This window comes from Anser cygnoides, chromosome 3 (assembly GCF_040182565.1).
Source record: "Anser cygnoides isolate HZ-2024a breed goose chromosome 3, Taihu_goose_T2T_genome, whole genome shotgun sequence".
Classification (NCBI taxonomy): Eukaryota; Metazoa; Chordata; class Aves; order Anseriformes; family Anatidae; genus Anser; species Anser cygnoides.
This window is the reverse complement of record NC_089875.1, coordinates 72,526,301-72,548,513: the sequence shown is the minus strand read 5'-3', so window position 1 is coordinate 72,548,513 and position 22,213 is coordinate 72,526,301. Positions and strand designations below refer to the sequence as shown.

General features: G+C 39.0%; 1 protein-coding gene across 1 annotated transcript in view; it reads right to left on the bottom strand.

Annotated features, from left to right (window-relative positions):
- Nucleotides 1-22,213, bottom strand: part of REV3L (REV3 like, DNA directed polymerase zeta catalytic subunit) — a 122,018-nt gene that overhangs the window by 69,767 nt on the left and 30,038 nt on the right. Inside the window, exons 2-4 of the mRNA XM_066994418.1 lie at nucleotides 6,082-6,271; nucleotides 2,603-2,677; nucleotides 1,011-1,171 (exon numbers count right to left, since the gene is read on the bottom strand). Coding sequence (XP_066850519.1) covers nucleotides 1,011-1,171; nucleotides 2,603-2,677; nucleotides 6,082-6,271 — 426 coding nt within the window. The remainder of the gene's footprint in view (nucleotides 1-1,010; nucleotides 1,172-2,602; nucleotides 2,678-6,081; nucleotides 6,272-22,213) is intronic.

The window sequence follows — 22,213 nt, the reverse complement described above, 5'->3', positions numbered from 1 at the left end:
TCTACAGTTATGACACCACCAAAAAGTGCGGCCTACTGCTGTGTATGGAAAGAGTATTTTTCTTTAGATGTTATGAAACTCCACGCAGTAATCTATTGCTGTCTAGATATATATGCATAAGAATAATGGGAAGAATTAAAGTCAGCATGATTCATTTCCTGTTTTTACAGAAAGGTACTTTACTGTTCTTTTAAAATCTTGCTTTAGCTGTAAGAACAATTATGATTTAACAAAACAACACTTATTTTTCTAAATGTAAGTACCAAAGACATAATGTTTTTCCTACTGCTACATCCCCTTTATACTGAAGCATTTAGATAAAATTATGGATGTTCTTACGAATCTTTTGTTTTATCCAAGTGTATACATTACAAATGCCAAGCTAATTTTTAAAACGAAAAATGAAAAATACCTCCATTGAGGTATTGCTCAGACATTTATACCTCAAATTTCAACAGTGAGCTAATGACCTTAGTACAAGCAGAAGCATTCCAATTAAAAACAGTGGAACATTATAATCTAGCTAAAATTTTGTAAAGTCACTACTGCAGCAAAAAATGAATTAAAGTTGGCATAGGGATGAAAAACAAATGTCAATAAAATTAAAGAAACACAATTACTATGCATCTTTTGTAGAAATTCAAATACCAAACACTATAAATGATAATTTTTGTTTTAAATGTCTAACTTGAAAGGAGAGATGAACATCTTGTGAAAATGGTCGAAGTGACATTGCTGACAGAACATGTGGTTTTTGATACATAGCATCTAATTTCAGATAGTCTTTTCTCCAGTCCCAATACACAGGCACAAGAAGGAAAAAAATACAAAAACAGAATTTTTACACATGGAATTTGTTTTGACCCAGAAGACAAATTATAAGGAAACAAGATATAATACCCATTCAGACACAAACCATGGCAGGAATGCGACAACTAGAGACATTTTATTCAAAATGTTAGCTTTTAGCTTTCAGAACAATTATTTAGTCTTAAGAAAAAACTCCTTACTTTTCCTCCGTGCCTTTCTGAATTTTACAGCAGCCAGGTTTATTAAATTCATTCCATATAAGTTGTAATCTATAAAGAGTTGAAGGAGGTAGGGAATATGGGCTTCATGAGGCTGGTAAGATTTGTTCATTATGGCTCCACCTTGCAGAAGCTCACATACTCTAAAATTAAAAACAAATGGAACATAAAACAACAATTGTGTTTCCTGTACAACAATATTGATGTCTGATTTTACCAAAATATAAAGTATGTAAACTTCTTAAATTTTGCTTTAGTCGTAAATCTTAAGAACTTTGTTTTCACAATAAAGGATCCACAAAAATGTCTCCTGGTAATGAACACTGGGTGTAAATTACAAAGGAGCTGTAAATCCTCCAGCTTTAAAACAAACAAACAAAAAAATAAAACAAAACCTCCAAAGAAAAATCATACCATGTACTATTTTTGCAACATGTCCAAAGCTACTGTGGTCCACGGAAATCCGTTTACAAAACAACTACGGCAGCTGTAGGCCTACAAACCAGTAATAACTTTGAATTTCTCTCCAGTTCTCCCTTGCATATATATGAAGTCCTGCATGTTTTTAAAGTTTCAAACTGTCTATGTGGAAGCAGCATTTTAATAGCTTCCCAGAAGCATGACAAATCTGCTGTTTTAAACACCTGCACGTTAAAAAGCAACTGCAGGTATTTGCATAATTATGTATTGGTGCAATACATTTATCCCTAAGTAATATGAGATTTATAGATCAAAGACTAGCACTAAGTATTTCTAAATGCAATAAACTGTATTCAAAAAAATAAAGTTTTATCTAAGATTAAAAGAATAAACTATGTGAAGTGTCAGTCCTTATTTGGGTAAGAGTAATTCAAACATGAGAAGTTTCAAAGTAAAAGGTCCAAACAACTGTCACCAAGTCATACATGCACGTATTTTACATTAAGATGGAAATTTAACATAATGTGGAATTTTACTAGCCTAGAACAAAAACAGGCAATCCCATCTTACAATCACGTATTAGATCTTTAAAAAAAGTTTGATAGGTAATACCGGACAATCAATGCTTGAGAAATCATTCCTCCTCACTTATTACTGTCACAGTAGTTGCAGCAAATTCAGGAAGTCTGAGGTCAACAGTGCTTTTATTTTATAGGATATTACTCTTGAGAAATACAGAAACTGTCTAATAACAAAAACTATCCAATTTTCTAAGTATATTTTAATTTTAGTAATGGGTACTGGAATCTAAAACATAAGAACTACCAAAATCCACTTCATAATATATGAAAGAGCACTACATGTACTAACTACATCATTTTCCTTAGGCGTTACAGGAAAAATAACCTGATGCAAGTATGTTCAAATGCAGAGTAATTACAGTTAAGACAACTACGCACGTATAATTTGGTCTTGCTTTCTTAACGTGTTACTCCTTTAAAAAGATTATTGATGTGCTTAGAATTAGTAATTTTCTCACTGTTTTGAAAAACTTGAACAATACTTCTCTTGTTAAAATGTTGTTGAGTCTTGCTCCAAATATTACTTTTTCTATTCAAGATACAAGCTAGAACTTCACACCACCATAGCCTTACCTTTTAACCATTGCAGGATTGTAAAGATAGATCTTCATGAACTGTCTCTCCTTTTCATGGTAACCATAAAAAGGCCTGGAGAGGAAGAAGTAAAAGCAAGAGGCTAGCCAGTTATACAGTGGCATTTATTCTGCTGCAATTTACCATGAAGCGTATTAAAATCCAGAGGGGGGAAAAAAAAAAACACAGAAGAACTGCATATCCAGGAGACTGAAAACTCCCACGCACTGGGCCAAAAATCATTATAATCCAAATGTATTACTTAATAATACAATGTCATTCAATTTCAAAACAGAATCTTAACCCATTATCTTTACACACTATTAAAAACACATCACACATTTCTGAACAGACATATCATAAAAGATGCTGACTCGATGGGATCAGATCTGGAGCACGCACATGTGAATTTGGGGAGGAAGGCAAAGCAAGAATGGAAAAAAAGAATGCAGAGGCTGGGGTAAGACAGGGCTACACTGCACACTCTGCAGTAGAAATTTCAGTCTAATGCAGGTAGGTGGGTTCATCAGGAAGCTCTTACCACGGGTCACAAGTTTGCCAGAGATGGCAAGATTACAAAATGACAGGTAGGTAGTGCTTTTTCAATGTTGCCACTCCTTTTCTGAAGGACTAATTTAAAACAGTTTCCACTTTATTTGGTGAAATGCCAAGTACTCAAAGCTGCAGCTGATGCTGAAGAGGGCACTACTTTACTAATATAATGTTAAAGATAAAAACAATAGGTTCTGTGCACGTCGGAATATCTAACAAAAATTCACTTAAGCACTTCTGCCTTAGCATTGTTTCTTACCTTCCCCCCATGTAAACACATTGATGTCATATCATAATAGTACTTTCACTGCATTTATTAGCGCTGGACTGCCTCAAAACAGCGTTCAACTCTTCTGATAAATGTTTTAACAAAGTCCTTGAGAACATTAATTCCGCAGATCAGGTGTAAATGAATAAATATCGGCTGTGTAATGTAAATAACCGAACAATGAGAGCAGCTTAAAAGAATGAATAGCTGCCCCTTTCCAGTGATTACTAGTCATCTCGTGCACTAAATGAGGCATGAATCCTGAAGAAAATAGGATTTGAGAATGCAATTAAAGAATACATGTCATAATGAATATGTCAAGATTAAGCTGAGGTTGCACAGGCAATATTAATTCTGGTATTACTTGACTGAATTACTGACTTTTCAGCATCAAGAATGCTAATCTAATCTAACATGCTTGTAATACAGCATGTTAAGGAAACAGGCCATAATTCAACACATTGGGTAAATGCAAGAAGCCTATCGTTTGCAGGAAACGTGACTGAAGTCAACAGAAGTTCGTGAAAACATACATTTAAATCTTAGGTCTCCAAAATAAAATAAAATCTCTTAGTCAAGAATATTATTAGAAAGTGCAGCTTTGATGCTTACTTGCTAAGTCTAAAAAACGAGGTAGTAAGAAGGTTTTCAGTCCTAAATGAAATGCAAACTCAACAGAACTGTACAACCACAGCATTAACACTGCTGTCCTTAATACGATTATGTTTGCAGACATTTATACTGAACTGTTTCAAAAGATGTTTGTGCTATTAAAGCTGAGCTAAGTTGTAACAACAAACTTAGAGCTGTTGTGCTGAAAAGGAGAAAATGAGATCTTATATAACGAAGCAATCTCTTACAGAAACAGTAGGAAACTTAATGGCAGTTTATACACATTGAGTTATAATGCCTCAATATGCTGCAGGCAGGTAAATTAAAAGCCGGTTTTAAAAAAGTCAGCACTTGCATGGCAAATGATCCATACTTACACTGACCTGGCACAACAGGGAAAGTAAGATTTATGACCCCTTCAAGGTTAGATATGAACACCTACTTTAACTACACGATGCAAAAGGACAGCGTATTTTAACCTCTTGTTTATTCCTGGACTTCTGCTATATTTGGAAGTTAACACGACAACAATCCTATGTTAAACCTGCAAAGGTTTAACAAACATCCTTATTACATAACAATTTTCCTACTAATACAGAAAGGAACAGGTAAGATAATCTCCAAGATTTAAAGAAAAATACAGGTTTCTCACCACGGAGACACTCTAACATCCACGACTCCAGTCAGAACAGAAGAAAGCAAACAGATTTCTGTCACTACATAAGCATGTCTATCCACCCAGCTAAAAGATGAAGGTGTGTTGCAATTTCTGCTAGGTGTACCGCATCAGCCTCTTATGCAAGCAAAGAAAATACTTGAAACAGTCTTTCCAATGCTTCTTTGAGGCAGTGAGTATCTCACCTTCAATAATGACTTGAAGCTCTACGGCAAGAGAGGTGACAGAGGCAGGTTCTCCTACTCTGTGTCTGCTGCCTTCTCACTGATTTGAGGAAGAAAGATTGCCTTCAACATTTTAATCCGCCTGGGTTAAACATGAACAAGCTATGCCAATGTTCACATAGCTCTCAAAGAAATAACAAAAATAAAAGATACGGTGGGTTAGCTTTCCTGCTATTTAAAAACAAAGTTCTGATTAAAAATATTAATAAAAAAAGGTATTGCAGCCACTTTGCCAGCAATATCTAGAAGATAGCACTACAGCTAGCTGGGAACAGAAAGATTATCTTCCTGAAACTAATTGTTAGAAAGGATGTCTTTCAACAGAGCGTGGAACAAGACAAGTAAAAGGTAGTGCTGCACAGTACTGAAAATTAGCATTTACATTGTTTTGCAGATGAAAAATTCAATGCATATACAGATTAACTGTTTTCCTCCAGGACAGCTTCCTATTATTCACCATGATTTGACATATTTTTCAGTCCTTGGTTATGCAAGTCAAATAAAAATTGATCAAGAGAATCCTTAAAATGTTAACATTCAGTAATAATACATAGTTTCAGCAGCAGTAGAAAGCTACTCTAAATAAAAACAGAGCAGTCAGCTTGACAGATAAGTGAGAGCCTCATCTTCATGGTCTGTGCTGCTTGGAGAATCAGATGGATAAGCATGACCTGACAGTCTCTGTGGTAGACTTAGAGGGGCCATCTTAGATGATCAAAAAAAAGAAGACCTGGAGGCAGACTCCTGCAAGACGTGCTTGGTCACAGGGAACCTAGAATAACCCAGACATGTAGCAAATGCTGGCTGGAAAGTACTGCTGTAATAGCAGAGACAGAAAAATCTCAAAGGAACAGATTTGGAAACATGACGGGCAGTAGTTTAGGAAAAAATGTTGTGCCAACCATTTGTGTCAAGCATAACTGTTGATTATGTTAGATCAAAGCAAGTGAGAAAAGTTTTCTAGTTGTACAGGCCTGTAGGAAATCACACATTGAGGGGAAAAGAAAAAAAGAGAAAAAGAGAAAAAGAAAAAAAGAAAAAGGAAGAGCACCACAGTCACCCAAGTCCATGTTAAGTGTTTCTAAATCGAACTGCAAAAAGCATTTCAAAACAAATAACAGAAAGAACCGTAGCAGGTCATACTTACATTCCGGATACTAATGACACTTTGAAAACATGTTGAACAGTAGAAGACGGATTGCCTAAAGCCACATTAAGTGCTCTGTCAATGCTGAATGCCACTTTGCGGAGATAGTGTTCTGGATGCTGTCCAAAACCATCATATGGTACGTAGAGGTAAGGAAAGATACCATGTAAGTGGAGACAAGTCTTTTGACCTAAAAAGAGAAGGTAAACTTTTATTTCTGAATGACTACATCATTATTTCTTTTAAGTAGTCCCTGAATTTGAAAATTTTCCACGATATTTTCAGGTTCCACTGTCAGGGTAAATTGAAACAAGTTCAGGTCTAATTCATACAAAGGTGCCAATCTACAGCAGTTCTCACATTTGATTCATTGACTAAAGCAATAAGAATCAGATGTGGTTAGATGACATACACAGTGGCAAATTCTGCTATTGTATAAGCATGATCCTAATGATTTTATTTGTAGTAACAAGACAACACCATTCTGAGAATAATTTTGCATAGTTAATTAGTGTTGGATGGTTAATGGTTTCCCAGCCCTTGTAAAAATTTTGCGATATCAAAATTCTTCTCATTCCTCACTGGGAGGAACATATAACTTCCCAGAAATTAAAAAAGAATGACATGGTGGATGCTCTGGACATTCAATGTTCTAGCCATTAAGGCATAAATTAGGACGTAGAAAAAAAAAAACAAAAAAACAAAAAAGTGATTTTCAGCTTTTTCAGTACGTGAATCTCTGTGAGGTCTCCACTATCAGTGCAGGTCTTTAAACTTCTACCAACATGCTTACTTCTCAGCATCAACTTTCATGAGTTTGCAATAACAGCAGAATAAAAAACCACACCATGAAAACCTTTGTGCTAGCCTAGACCACAGCTCAAGCTTCTGTTTTGGACAAGGTAAGGACAGTGACGTGGATTGGGATATCCCAAGCATGTCCATTTTATTTTTATTTTTTGGCTAGTCTCAGCTGTAACGCATGTTCTTTTTGTTCCTCACCATAAGACACCAGAGCATGCATTCACTCCTGAAGCTAACAAATTCCACATCACCACCCTCCTAGCCCACAAAAGTCCTCATGACTTCTCACTGGTCAGTGAAAAAGGTTCGCAGAAAACTACTGTAAGCACACATTGATTATCCCCCATCCCACTGCAGTGACAGGCAAAGAGCAGCATTTTGTATTCTGCTTGGATAGGCACTCTGCGTGAAGGCAGCCAAACAGTGTCTACAGGCAGCGCTTTCATCAATCACAAGATAACACTGCAGGGAGGCAGCACAGCCTCACTGGTCCACAACTCCAATGAACAGACTTCCACAAGTTTATTCTTCCAAACTGAGATCATTTCTCAGCAGAGGGACCTTGCCTGTACTACTTAACACTCACTCACTCATCTCGCATCTGCATGGGCGCACCACGGGCCACCCAGTAAAGAGAGCTCTAAGTCCTCTAATGAGCAAGCAGAACAGGCTTCCAGGGTCAGGACGTCTGTCAATTCTTACAGCTGTGAAACCCGTACCTCCAAATACCACAAGCAGCACAGTTTAAAAAACAAAACAAAACAAAACACCCCTACCAAACTGGGTTTCAGATAACACCGTTCTTTCTTCAAAGATTTATCAGTCTCTCATGTAATGTCCAGAAGTGAAAGAAATGGCTCAGAGGATGCTAGCACATGGGACCGTTCTCCACTGTGATTTTTCTCTTTTTACTTCCTGGAAATCAACCCCATCAAGTCTCTTCAGCGATGTTTAAATACAACGCAAGTACACAATACACATTCATAACGTCAAGGTCACGTATGATGAAATCTGCCCACATTAAAGAAACCAAACTAACTAAAGAAACTAAACAATATGAACTAGAATTTTTGGAACGGCAAAACAAAGGACAGAATCAGCGGCTTTTTATGGCAGGAAAACCTCTGCTACCTTTTTGTGGGAAAAGTCATCTATTAGCAGCATGTGAACTGAGACAGCATTGATCTGTACAGTGATGGCAGACAATTAATTCTCTGTACGAAGTCACCAACAGATGAGTGTCTCCCCATGGCTGTACTTAAGACTGACTGAAATAAAGGGTTTTTAACCCCGATGTTAAAAATAGCAGTGGTCTAAACCTCTGCAGTTCCTTTTTTTTCCCTTTACCTTTTTTTTTTTTTTTTAAAAAAAAACGTATGCAAGGATGACATTCAGGGAAAAATTCAATTTTTTTTTCATATATGTTTCTGCAAATGCTTACTGAGGCATTAAGAAAATGAACAAACCAACCCACCCCGAGCTATACTTGATATTGGAGCTACAGAATAAGAACTTCTGGCAGATATATAGGTCTATCCCCCTGTGAATGTTAAAAATTCCCACTTTTGTTACCTTTAACTTGTCAAGCCAAATCAGTTCTTCACTTGGGTCTGTGTTCCAGAAGTAGCTATGAACTCTTGTTCTTTCTGATAATGCTTAAATACCTTTGCTTTAATGGTTGCCAAACTATTCTGAATTATAATTAAATCGCGTTCCCCCACAAAACAAAATTACAAAGCACTAAGTAAAACAGGGAGATTGTCTGAACTTATTATTTAAATTCAGGTTCCTTTCAAGTTATGGAGAACAATTAATAAAGCTTTTATAGCTAGCATCCGGTTAGTCAAGTTAATTGAATTAAAAATATATATCCATTTCAATTGCATATATTGAACAGTTTTTGCTGAACACCACTTTATTGCTGAATAAAAAAGAACATGTACAGAGGAAGCTTCCTTCTATTCCCTTCTGTCCCCTTGCCCTGTACTCCCTTCCTGTGCACAAACAAAAAACCCACCAAAAGAACCAATACCATGGAAAACACTATAGCTTTCGGTTGACCAAAGAATCAAAATGCCATCTAAGTCCAGGGAAATCTTCTAAAACACACACACTGAGTCAATCCTCGTTTTTGATTCTGCCAAGAAAGCAAGCAGGCTAGCAGCTGTCAAGTTGCATGGGTTTATACGGTTCCTCACTTTGATCCTTATCAGCATTAACTCATTTGTCATGGCATTTGGTTATACTTCTATTTTTATTTACAATCTGCATTACTACGAGTCTTACCCTACTGATGTAAGCACAGAGTCATTTGCTCCTGTCCTTGAAGTAAAAGCCCCAAATTGCACCAAAGGTTGTGGTGTTGGGTCTGAGGCTGGACCCCAGGAGCAGTGGCCATGGTTTGCACTACGCCGCTACGGATTCGAGTGGATCCCTTCCAACAGAGCCACAAGAAGAAAACAAATCTACCCGCTGAGGATCTCAGACCACACAGACTTACCAATTAACATAAATTAAAAACTTGGCCTGGGATAAGGTTAAGAGGTTTTATGCTTTAAACACGTCAATCTCATGTTTCTCTTTCTCTTCAGAGATATAGACAGAAGCAAATTTGTACCACTGGAACAAGAGCGACCACCTACAGGGCCCTGCAGATGTTATTTTTACATCTATTCATCAGTCCCTTTGCATCTGCCGAATCAATGGAAGCAGTGCTCTACAGCGCGTTCTGGAGAAGAGCCATCCAGGTGGCAGGGCCGCTCCCCTCAGCTTCCTGAGGCAAACCTGAAGCCATGCAGAGGGATTCCCAGGGTCTTCAGACCAGACAGGCCACCTGCCTCTCCTCTGCAAGAAGAAGGTTTCATGCTACAGCCCCGCTGTGGACCTACCGTGCACGTACATCACAACCATTCTCTACACGAGCAGTACATATGATGTCTTCGTTAATAAATGAATGCAACATCTACGTAAATACACCAATTGGTGGTGATAATGGGCTATAGGTCTGCTTGCGGCTGCTGCCCAGACACTTCTCTAGCCCAAGCTCTGCTAAAGAACAGGGCCTGCACTGGTTGAGCCATCTGCAAGTCACAGAGCGAGCCACTCCAGCACGTGACTCGAAGGGGCTCAAGCTGGGAAGCAAAGCTGCGGCTTACTCACAGGTCTTTTTCAGGCACTGAACGAAGCAGTGAATGAATGAACGTGAGAAGTGCTGCTACAGCACAGAAAAGAAGCACTACACAAAACCTTGAGATGTTACGAGATACTCTACTAGCAAACTGGCTGTATTCCAAGAAAAGAAGGAACTGGAAACTAAACGTCGATAAAGGTGAATAGCCAGAATAACAACGAATTGATACGTCAAAAGTTTTTTAGACAGTAAAGAAAGTGAGCCTTAGCATTTTTTTAGACAGAGCCCTAAACCCATACTTACCGAAGCAAGTGGCATAAATGTTGCTGAAGCATTAAAGCCAAACATAGCATTTTGTACACTTGAAACCCATGAGACAGGGATTAAGAAATCAAGCCTGCTAATTTTTGAAGCTGGTTGCTATATGCATTACAATTAGGAACACATACCAAACATAATCCTTGCTCTACGGTATCATTTAAAATAGAAGAAGAAAAAGCTGTGGTAAGCCTGAGACAGAAATCTTCGATACGATTAGAAGAGAAATGAAACCAGGAGCATAAAGGATTGCAAAGCGACTAGACTTCTACTCGGGAACTGATTTCTTCTGACCACCAGAAGGCTCAGCCACACGGGATGATGGGGCACGGCTAAAACTGAGATGCAATCTATACAGAATCACAGAATGATTGAGGTTGGAAGGGACCTCCGGAGATAATCTGGTCCAACCCTCAGCTCAAACTTAAGTACACTTCATTTCCTAGTACAGCAAGCTACAGAACCTGAGGATTATTATTCCAGCATCCTCAGAAGTGCTTATCCTCAATTTGAAAATAAAATTTATTTTGCTTTGAACTTCTAAAAATAGCTTTGAGCTAAGACTGAATTGGACAAATTTCAGCACAAATGAAAACCATGAAAAATATTATGGAAATATGACTGGTTTCGGTTGGAAGGGACCTTTAAAGATCATCTAGTCCAAAGTCCAAGACCCCTGACAGAAGCAGGGACACCTTCCATTAGATCAGGCTGCCCAAAGCCCCATCCAGCCTGGATTTGAACACTTCTAAGGATGGGGCATCCACAGCTTCCCTGGGCAACCTCTGCCAGTGCCTCACCACCCCTTGTGGTAAAAAGATTTCTTTACAATATGTAATCTAAATCTAGCCTCTTTCAATGTGAAACCATTGCCCCTTGTCCTACCACTACAGGACTCGGTGGAAGTCTTTCACCATCTTTCCACCCTTAAGTACTGAAAGGTTGCAATAAGGTCTCCCCGAGTCTCTTCTCCACGCTGAACAGATGACAGATATCATCTCATTTCATATTTAGGAAAAAAAACCTAAGTTTAGATAAACACAACATTAGAGAAAAGTTCAATGATGGTCTACAAGCAACCATATTTTGCTGTGGTGTTTCTGCTGCAGAACAAGATACCCCCGTTATAAGAAGCTAAGCAAGAGCCATAGGAAACAAGTGCACAAAATCCATTCCTATACGTAAATGAGCATTGTTTTGTTGAAACTCTCCCTAGAACTGTTACTTTAATTATTGAACCATGACACACTTTTCCCCCACCACCATACAATGCAACAGGATGGGACCAAAAATAAGAAGGCAGCAGCACTTAACTACATGGCAAAATCCCAAGATTTTAGGAAAATTCTGGCTGGAGATTAAGAAAATGATGTAAAATATGGAAGACAAAGGGCTTTTTATGCATTTGCGATCTACTAAAAGAACTTTAAGTGCAGTTTTGTACAGTGGCAGGACTAATTAAGCATGGATTGTATCAGTGGAAGAATGCATGTGAATGCATCAAGTGTGTGTCACAGAAAGGCTGGGCACGCATAAGAGATGCTCTTCCTTTACCAGTAATAGTAAAGCAAACTCAACAGAAATCGAAGATGTGACATTGGCATCTTTAAAAGATGAACAGGTATTTTCAAGTAACTGTTTAACTACCTAGATTTAAAATTTTCAAAAGAACCACAAACCACCAACCCTGTAAGTGATAATGACTACTGTGAGTGAGAGAATTAACAATTCTGTTAGAAGAAAAAATAATCTAAAAATCAAAATTTGCAAATGGCACAAATACTAGAACAACAAATGGTAAAAATATTAGAGTAGTACAACTTATTCTACCCCAACTGCTAGCTAGTAGTGGTATGAGCATCCCCTGCACAAGTCAGATGACACTTTAAACCATCTCACTCACTGCAGCGAGTTTGTCAAGACACTGATCACTGAATACTACTCAATACTGAGCTACTAAAAATGGATAGGACTCCATTGCCTTATACTGCTAATACAACCTACTAAATGAAAGCCATCACTCTTTGATTCACACAGAAAGCAAATAAATCACATACATGAATTCAGAAACAAGGTAATACTCTGATGAAGTCAAATCCCTTCACTAGCATAACTCAGGAAGGTCCTTCTCTCTTACAATGTCTGCCACGTCATTAAAAACGTAAGAGTTTCATCTCTGAATGCTGAAGTGTCCTTTAGTAGTATATTACACTTATATAATCTCTTCTGTGACTAAGTGAAAACTCAACATTTCCCAGAGTCCTAAATCAAGCCATCTTTTTTCTAAGAGGGTGAGAAGAAAGGGAGGAGTACACGCATTGTAGTCTTAAATACTGGATACTGGAGAAACAATAATAGAAAAAGATCTTCCATCAGCAAGATAACCTCAAAACAAAATCAAGAACAGAGCCCAAAGACCATATTTCATATATAATATTACACACTTGTGTCAAAGCTTTCAGTTTTTCTCTGGCACATATGAAAACACTTATTTCAGTAACATTTGTAAAAGGAATAGAAAAATAGTTTAATTAAATTTGTTTGAATCCAAACGGAGTGTTTGGCTAGAGACGTGCCACTGTTTATAATTCGTCAGTCAGTAACTGTTTCCTCTAACATGCAACACCTCTACTCTCATGAAAAGAAAAAAAAAATAAATAAAGTTTATCCATTAGGAAGATGAGGGCCTGTGATTCATTACAGCTCAATTATTCCTCACCCTCGATGCAGAGATCCTTAGAGGGGGAGAAGGACTGGGTTTTCCATTTGTAATTTAAAATTAGGAAACCGTGTTGCTAGGTGCATATTGAAGTAATGCCTAGCCTAAAAGCAAAGAGAAGACTTCAATTACCACCTAGGGAGACTTCATGTGTGGCCCTGGGCAAATTGCTTACCACAGATGATGCACTTTCTCGTGAAACAGCTGTAACAGTACTTTCATATCTGAAAGATCTGTTACAGGGATAAATATACAAAAAGAACACTAAGGCAGAAAGTTGGCTTCTCGGAGTGTGCAACAGCTAGAAAAACAGGATGAAGCGTTCACATGAGCAGCAGTATCCTGTTGAGGACATTGCCATGTCTGTCTCAGCAAGCCTTCGTGAAAAGAAAGCAAACTGGCACAAGCAACTTGTACACCTCGAATCTCACCACTGCACGTATTCTTAGAGTAGCAGGTCCCCTGCATCCTTTCTGATGTCACACTAAGAAACTCTGAAATTGTACCCAGCTTTCTTTAACACTTTCACGTCACCAAAACTGAAACAACATGCTTCCTTGAATCCATTATCTTTCAAATGACCAATTCCTCTGAAATTCTTTAAGTTCCAAGGCCCACAGGTCTGAGAACGCTGGACTGTTTCTACTGCTCAGAGGTTCAAAGACAATAGCCCAGGTAACACCAAACAAAATTACCTTTGAAACACTGATTTAACTGAGTGCTTAAGTATACACTTCAGTTGTCACATCGCCAAATGATATCTACTCAACTAATGTGCTTACAGGCAAGCTTTCTTCTCAGCAAATACAAGTTGTGTCAGTCATTTGAAACATGAAATGTAAGAGACAATTTGGTTCACCAAATCCTGTTTTCTCCAGTCTGGAAAGCCGCACAATCATCACACAGAACTGAAGGCCATTAGACACTTTTAACTGTGAGGTATTTACAAAAGAAAAAATCTCTGTGGCTGCTCTCCCTTGAGTACACACTGGGCATTGGTGTTGATGGAAATTATCAATTGTATGCTGCCAAAGCAAGGCTACTCTCTTCACCTTACTGAGGATTTTCAACAGTTCCCCCCCCGATATGGAAATATGTAACACAGACTCGAATATTCCTTTTTCACATAAGCAACAAATAAACCCAAGGAAAAGCACAGAAATTGAAACAGTAATATGCCAACTCAGTGAGGTTGTTCTGATGATTTCCGTAAAACTACCTGCTCCTACCTTGAATTGATTAGGACCTTTTCTGAACTCCTGATGTGACATTAGAAAATAATATGGTCTCCAGTTTCAGAAGTACTACTGATAAACCTAGCCATTTACAGGATGTAAAGGCACACCGTCAGACAGGAACAACGATTACCTACAGTTCTGATCAAGGAAAAGAACAGAATACATATTGGAGGTTCTAGGAAAAATCTTACTCAGGAAATTTACTGTCAAGCAGCCAAACCAGAATCAGGAGGGTCCAGAAGTGAGGAAGATTGTTTCAAGTACTATTAGTCTCCTGAAATGAAGGAGATCGAGTAATTTAAGCACCTCAAAGATCAAGGGTGAGCTATGTACAAACCACTCTTCGTAAGTTTGATGATTTCTGAATTAGGAGGAAACAGCAACAGTATTTTCTTCTTTTCTTAGTACAAACAAGCGGACATACAAGACTAGGTTTGGTATTTGTGTATCAAATACCCATCTACAAAATGAGCCATACAAAATGTTATTCTTGCTTCCTCTACTGACAGATAGCTCATGTAAGCAGCTGGACAATATCAGTAATATTTTTAGTATGAGTGTCAAAAATCACTGGATAGGATGCCAGCTAAAATGACCTCATGAAGGTGGAAAATGCAGCTGGTCCTAGCTGTAGATCCTAACTGTCATACTAGGCTCTTGCCATGTCCAGGCTGGCAACAGAGGCCAAACTATTATTCCACTATGAAAAAGTAACCCTATGACTACAGCAGAGAGGCAGGCTGTATTAGACCACACCGACCAAAGCACAGCTGAATATAAAATAGAATATTTCCTACTCCCACTGCCAGATAAGCTAGTGGTGTGTGTGCTTTACTGCATCCCGTAAAAGATGGAAAAATAAGTCAGCAATAAAAACGGGAAGCAGAGCAGCCACACAGCCTCTTTCTTCCTATTTCTTTCAACTAGCTTTCATTAAAAACCATTACTGCTACACAGAGTTCTCTTAGCTATAAGTCTTTCTTGATGAGCGTAAAACAAATCACATATAAATGTATATCGGTGCATATATATCCAAAGGAGAACAAGTTTCGTTTGTTGTTAACTGAAGTTGAACTTCGATCTCTATATGAGTGTATGCACATGATTTGTACAAGTACTGTAAAGTGCGCGCATCATTCCAATCACGACTCTCGTCTTCCCTGCATCAGACAAAACCAGCTGAAACATTTTTGTTCAACCAGAAGAAAACACATACTCTTCTGTCAGCTAGATAGTACGTTAGAAAAAACACACCGTAAGATATTGCCAAAGACCATTTATTACTCTAAATTGTAGGCAAAAAAACCTGACATTAATTGTGATAAGGTTAACAGTGTTTTCATCAGCATTACCTTTCCACAGACACTATTCAGAAATGTTGAATATTTATAAATTCATGAATACCACCATGCTGGTGTAATCCCAGAGAAGTGATACACTGTAGAGTATAAACACTCTCACAAGTCAGATTTGTTTATGTTAACAAATAAATGACACCATATTCTGTTTGCTTTCTCTTGTCCTATTCTTCAAACAGGACTAACTAACTCCATGAATACCTCTTGGACTTTTTTGCCTTTTTTTTTTTTTTTTTTGCATTTGCATTACTCACAGGTAAATGTCTCATCTCAGCCTATTCCTCTGGCTGAAAGCTAGATAACATGCTCCACAAAAACAACCGCTGTTCTTATCTATCAGGTTTACATGACAAGGGCTTGGTAGCAACGGGACTGCAGGGGTGGCCTCCGCAAGCAGAGCCCAGCAGCTGCCCCACGTCAGATCAGAGCCAGCTCCAGCCGGCTCCAAAAGGGACCTGCTGCTGGCCAGAGCCAAGTCGGGGAGCAATGCTGGGTGGGCCTCTAGGAAAGCTGTTTGAAGAAAGAAGAAGAAAACCTGCTGCACAACAGCAGCTGGGAGTGCATGGAGTGAGACCCAGCCCTGCAGCCCCCCAGGTCAGTGCAGCAGGAGGGCAGGAGGTGCTCCAGGCAGGCAGCAGCAGTTCCCCTGCGGCCTGTGGAGAGGCCCCTGGTGGAGCAGGCTGTCCCCCTGCAGCCCACGGGTCCCACACGGAGCAGATCTCCACGCTGCAGCCCGTGGAGGAGCCCCCGGTGGAGCAGGTGGATGTGGCCTGGAGGAGGCTGCGGCCCATGGAGAGCCCCCGCAGGAGCAGGCCCCGGGCCGGAGCTGCAGCCCGTGGAGAGGAGCCCACGCAGGAGCAGGGGGTCTGGGGGGAGCTGCCGCCCGTGGGGGACCCGTGCTGGAGCAGTTTGCTCCTGGGGGATGGACCCCGTGGTACGGAGCCGTGTGGGAGCAGTTCTTGGAGAGCTGCTGCCTGTGGGCAGCCCACCCAGGGCAGAGAGTGACCGTGAAGGAGCGGCGGAGACGAAGCATGACAGAAGGACGGAGTGGCAGAGAGCAACCAACACACACTGGCTGCAACCTCCCCCCGTCATCCTCCATGTGTGGCTTACAGGATGGGGTGGGGTGGTTTGGGGACTCTGGTGTGATGGATGAAGCTGAGCCTGGGAAAAGGGGGAAGAAAGGTGTTGGTTTATGTCTGAGTTTGTTTCTCATTACCTGAACCAATTTTAACGGACAATAAATTAACTTAATTTTCTGGCTGTCGACCTCAGAAGCCTAAAAACTATTTCAGAAGGTTTGAAAAAGGTAACCAAGTAAAACAAGTCCTTGTGTTAGTTGACTTATACCTGCTACCGAGTAATCTACAGTTTCACCAGAAGATTTCCATATTTACAGTTGAAAATATCTGCTTTAAACTTTTATTCAGAGTAGAAGTTTCAGCCTACCCGCATTAACGTAATATAAAACAACACGTACCCTCAGAGCCCAAGGTAATAAAAACTTTCAGTGCAACATTAACATATTTGACCACAAACTTTCCATAAATTAGCCATATTACTGTAACTTACATTGAATACCATAATGGTATAAACATTGTCCATTTGTTGTATTATAACAATAATAAATGATGTGGAAGAAAGTAATATCCTTTACAAGGAACCTATCTAAAAATATATCAGTGACAGATACGCCTGCTCATGAGTCTTCCAAGAAAGGCTACACACAAAGGGGCAGGATGTTCGAGACATTTCCAAGTGTGGGAAAAAGAAACTCCAGCAAGCAGGCCGGGCCTCAAAATACTCTAATCCATTGTAGCTTTTTCAAACGATGCTATAAATTGAGATTGTACATATCTCAAATCCTTATTCTAAGTTTTCCCTATGGATTCTCATGATAAGACCCTTCAGTTACACGAGGGAAACGCTTTTCAGCTGGTGTTGCTGTAGCAGACCGGTTTGCTACGAACCAATCCCCGGCCAAATTCGATTCTATGGAGCTGTTACAGAGGGAGCAACTCCACAAATAATTTACAGAAGCTGTATTCCTGAAAGCTGGTGGTCTGAATCCCAAGTCATCTCGCAGAACTGTAAATCCTCAGCAGTTCTACAGTTTGTACCATAGAAAAGCCGCACACTGAAAAATGCTCCATCTTACTGTCCGCCTTTCCCCAGATCTTTTTTTTACCCCCTTTGCTCCAGTTTAACAGCTGTTCAATGATTATTATACTTATCATCAATAGGTATTCAGGATTAACTTAAGAGGTACTGTGCAAGTGCAAAAATAATAGTTTTGAACTGTAGAAATAAAAGCAGCATTAGAAAACTTATATTCAAGTTACAGTATTTTTCAGTATCATTTTTTGTTCTGATGAAAGATTTCTTCATCCTTTACACTAAAATAGCATGGAATATAGAAATCACACATTATTTCTGTATTTTTATGTTGCTTGCTATTCAATTACTAGGTAGCCTCCTTGCTTGTCAAAAGACACATGACGGCAAGTCTTATACAAGAAAAAAAGTCTTTGAAAACCAAAGTAAATGAAACTAGCTCTTTTTACACTTATTCTTTTCCCCCAATTTATCCACTATATCTCAAAGAAATCTGTATTGTAGCTTTTTGTCTTCAGCCACCACGCCCTCAGCTGCGGTTTCTACCAAGCTGTTGGTTTTTCATTTACTCCAGGTAAACAAAGATCTAGACATCCACTAAAGCCAATAGATGCTAAGCTCATGCACCGCACCTGTCACTCTTCCAATGTGATCTTTTTATGCCTTCTTCTGATCTTTTATATATTGCAAAATATGTAAATGAATGCTCTTTCAGTAATACAGCTGGTGTTACTATTTTATTCTGCACATTTTGCAATACTATTAAGTATCTTACTTCCTATTTCGGTTTCTTTTGTAACATGCTACTTCACTTCCTCATCTTGAATTAGGCATCCATCCCCCTCTTTTCATCTTCTGTAAAGTCTGCTGTCTCTTGGCAGCACTTGAAGGGTTCCATGGCTTTTTGCCTGCTCTACCCTTTCTTTCTGCAAAGAATGCCCAGCCTTTGTAGCACACTTATCTTAGGCTTGTTACAGTCATTAATTGGTAACATACACACTGTTCTAGTTCTTCCCATAATTAAAATTGCAAGGTCCTTTTCTGTCTCAGTGTTACAGAAAAAAATATCCAACATTTGAGCACTTTACAGAAAGCACGTATCCAAAGACCGTTTGCCTTGTACAGATCATTTCATGTGGTTGGCTTGTATTTACTCAATAACCTTCAGAGTGACTGCAAAGACTGCGTAGACTGGATGTTTCATTTGCCAAGACAAGGTATTTATAGCCATGTCTGCATTCTTTAAGAAATATTTAAGAAGTGTTATTCAGAATTATCTGTTGCTAATGCAATATCACCCAATGCAGATATTCCTATTTTACAGGGTCATCTCACTGGCTATTAAATTTTGAAATGTTGAAGTTCTGTGCACAGCACTACTCAAATTACTGATCACCTTTCTGCATGGAAAACAAAAGCTCTCCCTCACACATAATTAAAAAGAACAAGGGTAGAAAGACAGCTAGCAATCTAGCTTCACATTTTAAGCTAATACACTAAATGCTCAGAGTAGAGGGAGTACCTAATACCAATCGTCCCCCGCCTTTTACTGTTCAGATTTAACTCCCATCTCCCCCTGCTTACCCTTTTTCCCAGCCCAATGACAGCAGTGATATGTAGGCAGTACGTTTTAACACCTTTTAACCATAAATCCACAAATTAAATCTTGTGCAACAATCATAATCACTTCAACTTTGCTCATCCTGCAGTTGTAAAAAGCAGTAGATGAGGGAGCTCTTAGCCACACTTGGAGACACATCACTGCTCTCCTGGGAACACGACTACTAAGGAGAGACTTCCAAACTACACTTTTTGTTAAGATACCTGTGTCAGTGCCCTCAAAAACTAGGTTTTGTTTTCCAAATCAAGAGGAACGAGTACCTAAAGTAATGCTCTTGCATGATTGTCCGTGTTAGAATAATTGCAGAAGTAGGTGTTTCAATTTTCTTCTGAACACATTTTCTTCACATTTGACCTTAAAATTCTAAGATCCGGACTAGAACATTACCGATAGCAACAGAAGCGTGACAGATTCCTTCTGGCTGATGTGTTGTCAGAAAAGATGTTTAATTCTCACCACCAGACCCCTACTTTTTCTGAAACGTAGCTTTCTGTTAATGCTTTCAGAGATCTCCTGCTCTTTCACGAGTCAGGATACCGTGCTTCAGAAGCTCCCTCCACCCTGTGTTTTGAAAGGCCCACAGCAGACTGAACTCAGGGAGGAGGAGGAGATCGAGTACGTGTACTTGGGGAATTACCAGCACTGCTCAGGCTCCTGAAAGGTCACTGTGAACTCACGACTCAGGCAGCTTGCTAGGATTATACCTACTGGAAGACACTTAACGCCGTTATCATTGATGATTTAATGAACTGTGGATCCACATACTGATGATAGCAACTATATGGACGACCACATTACTTTTTAAGTAGTGCTATATAAGGAAACTGTTCATGTATCTGATTTTCCTTTAATGTAGCACATTGTTCAGAGAAAAACAGGGAAAAACCTGGGAAACTGTAGAATCAACAAGAAGAAAGGAGAAGTTAATACTTGGTGACAAGGTGATACGTGATACTATTAATAAAATTCTTTATGAATTATTTTGAAAATTGCTCATTTGCAAAGATCTTTAGATGAGACTGTTTCTAACAAGTTAGCTTTAAAAACCTACTTACATTTTTAATTTTCAGATGTATGGCATATTATATTTCAAGTCGGACAAGTTTTCACGTGTTATAGTTCTTTAAAAAAATCACGTCATTAAAATGACTCAGACAACTGCAATTTTTTTTTGAGCTGCATTTTCATATTTTTAGTGACTGAAAACAGGTAACGGATTCTCTAGCCAATTAAACAAACCCTAAAGTAACACTAAAAAAGTAACATTCATTTTTGATGATGATTTAGCATTACTTGAGATTACAGTATTCAAATAGTCTGCATAAAGCATTATGTAAAAAAGTTTTAATTGCTCTCATTGTATAGAAATGCTGTTACAAACAAGGACTACTAAACTACATAAAAGGAGATGCTTCATTTTCATCCCATAAACAGTCCCACGGAAGGCGACGTGAAAAGACAAGCGTGGGCACAGGGTTTTTTTTCAGAATTAAGGAGTTCCTGAATACGCTGCTGTCAGATTTAGCGACAGCAATTTTACACTAGAATGCTTAAATTTAGCTTTCTTCCCAAGATTTACCATACATATGTAGCTATTCCAGTCCTTAGCACATTTAATGACGTCTAAAATTAAGCAAAGCCAAATATGGCCACACATCCTTAAGTAAAACTTTTCCTTTAAAAATAAAATCTGAGCAATAACGGGGATTTCTTCTGTGGTTTTGTCTGAAAGCATAGCTACAGTGTGCAGAAGGAGCAAAATAACTGCAGTCAAATACTAAGGCCACCTGCCCCCTCAGGTTTTCAATAGCCCTCCCACTGGGAACCTGCTAGCATAGGAAGAAAAAAAGCAGAAAGCGCATGGAGTGGGGGAGCAAGAAGATAAATGGAGAGACACAGAAACTCAGGGAGAAGACAGGAAGCAGGAGTCTGAGCACAACAGGAAGGACAGACAGAGCAGTCTGGCAGATAACCCTGACACCACACTAAATCCAACTTGCAGCTCAAACAGCCCATCTACCGAGAGAAACCTGAACTAGCTGCTACTATGAAAGCCTCTGGCTCCTCAGGTATATATATTAAATGAAGTTTATTTGTGCAACTGATAGCGGTTCTTTCACGGAACCTTAGCTTCACTTGGTACACAGGAGAGAGCTGGAATCTGCAAGCAAGTCAGAGCTGCATGCCGGGTGAATTGCTTACATAACGCACACATCCCGTTTGTCACCGTAGTTAGACGTTCATGCAAGCACAGCAGGCACCAACACAGAGGAAGACTCATCACCGAGGCAGATGAATGTCATTCTAAAACAGATATCATTCCCACCTTTCTCTTGGAATTTTACTGGGGCTGAATCAGCCGTCAGTTAAAAAAAAGACAGTCTTTTTTATACTCAATCAGACAGAAATGTTTTAGAAAATTGCTGAACATTTGCACGTTTTAAACATTTTTAGTTAAATCATTAAGCACAGCAATAATATAGAAACTTAAACCCTGATACTTTGGGGTCGAGACCCCGCAGGAGTTCCTAGAGTTCTAACTCTAGTATCGGCATTTTGGAATCTCAGTTCTTCACGTACAAGACAATAACATTACCTCAGCTCTGACTTGTGGGGAGCTTCACAAAACATTATAAATACATCAGTATTACAGGAGAAAGCCTCTCATAAAGTGAAGGTTTTACTTGGAATCCGTTTTTGACTGTAGATGGTAAGATTATGCCTAGCAATTGAATAACTGGATAAAATGTCACTAAGTACCATGTGTTAATTGGTGGAAAGAATGTGAAAAAATAGCAGTTGATCCCATTATTGAAAACCACTCTAATG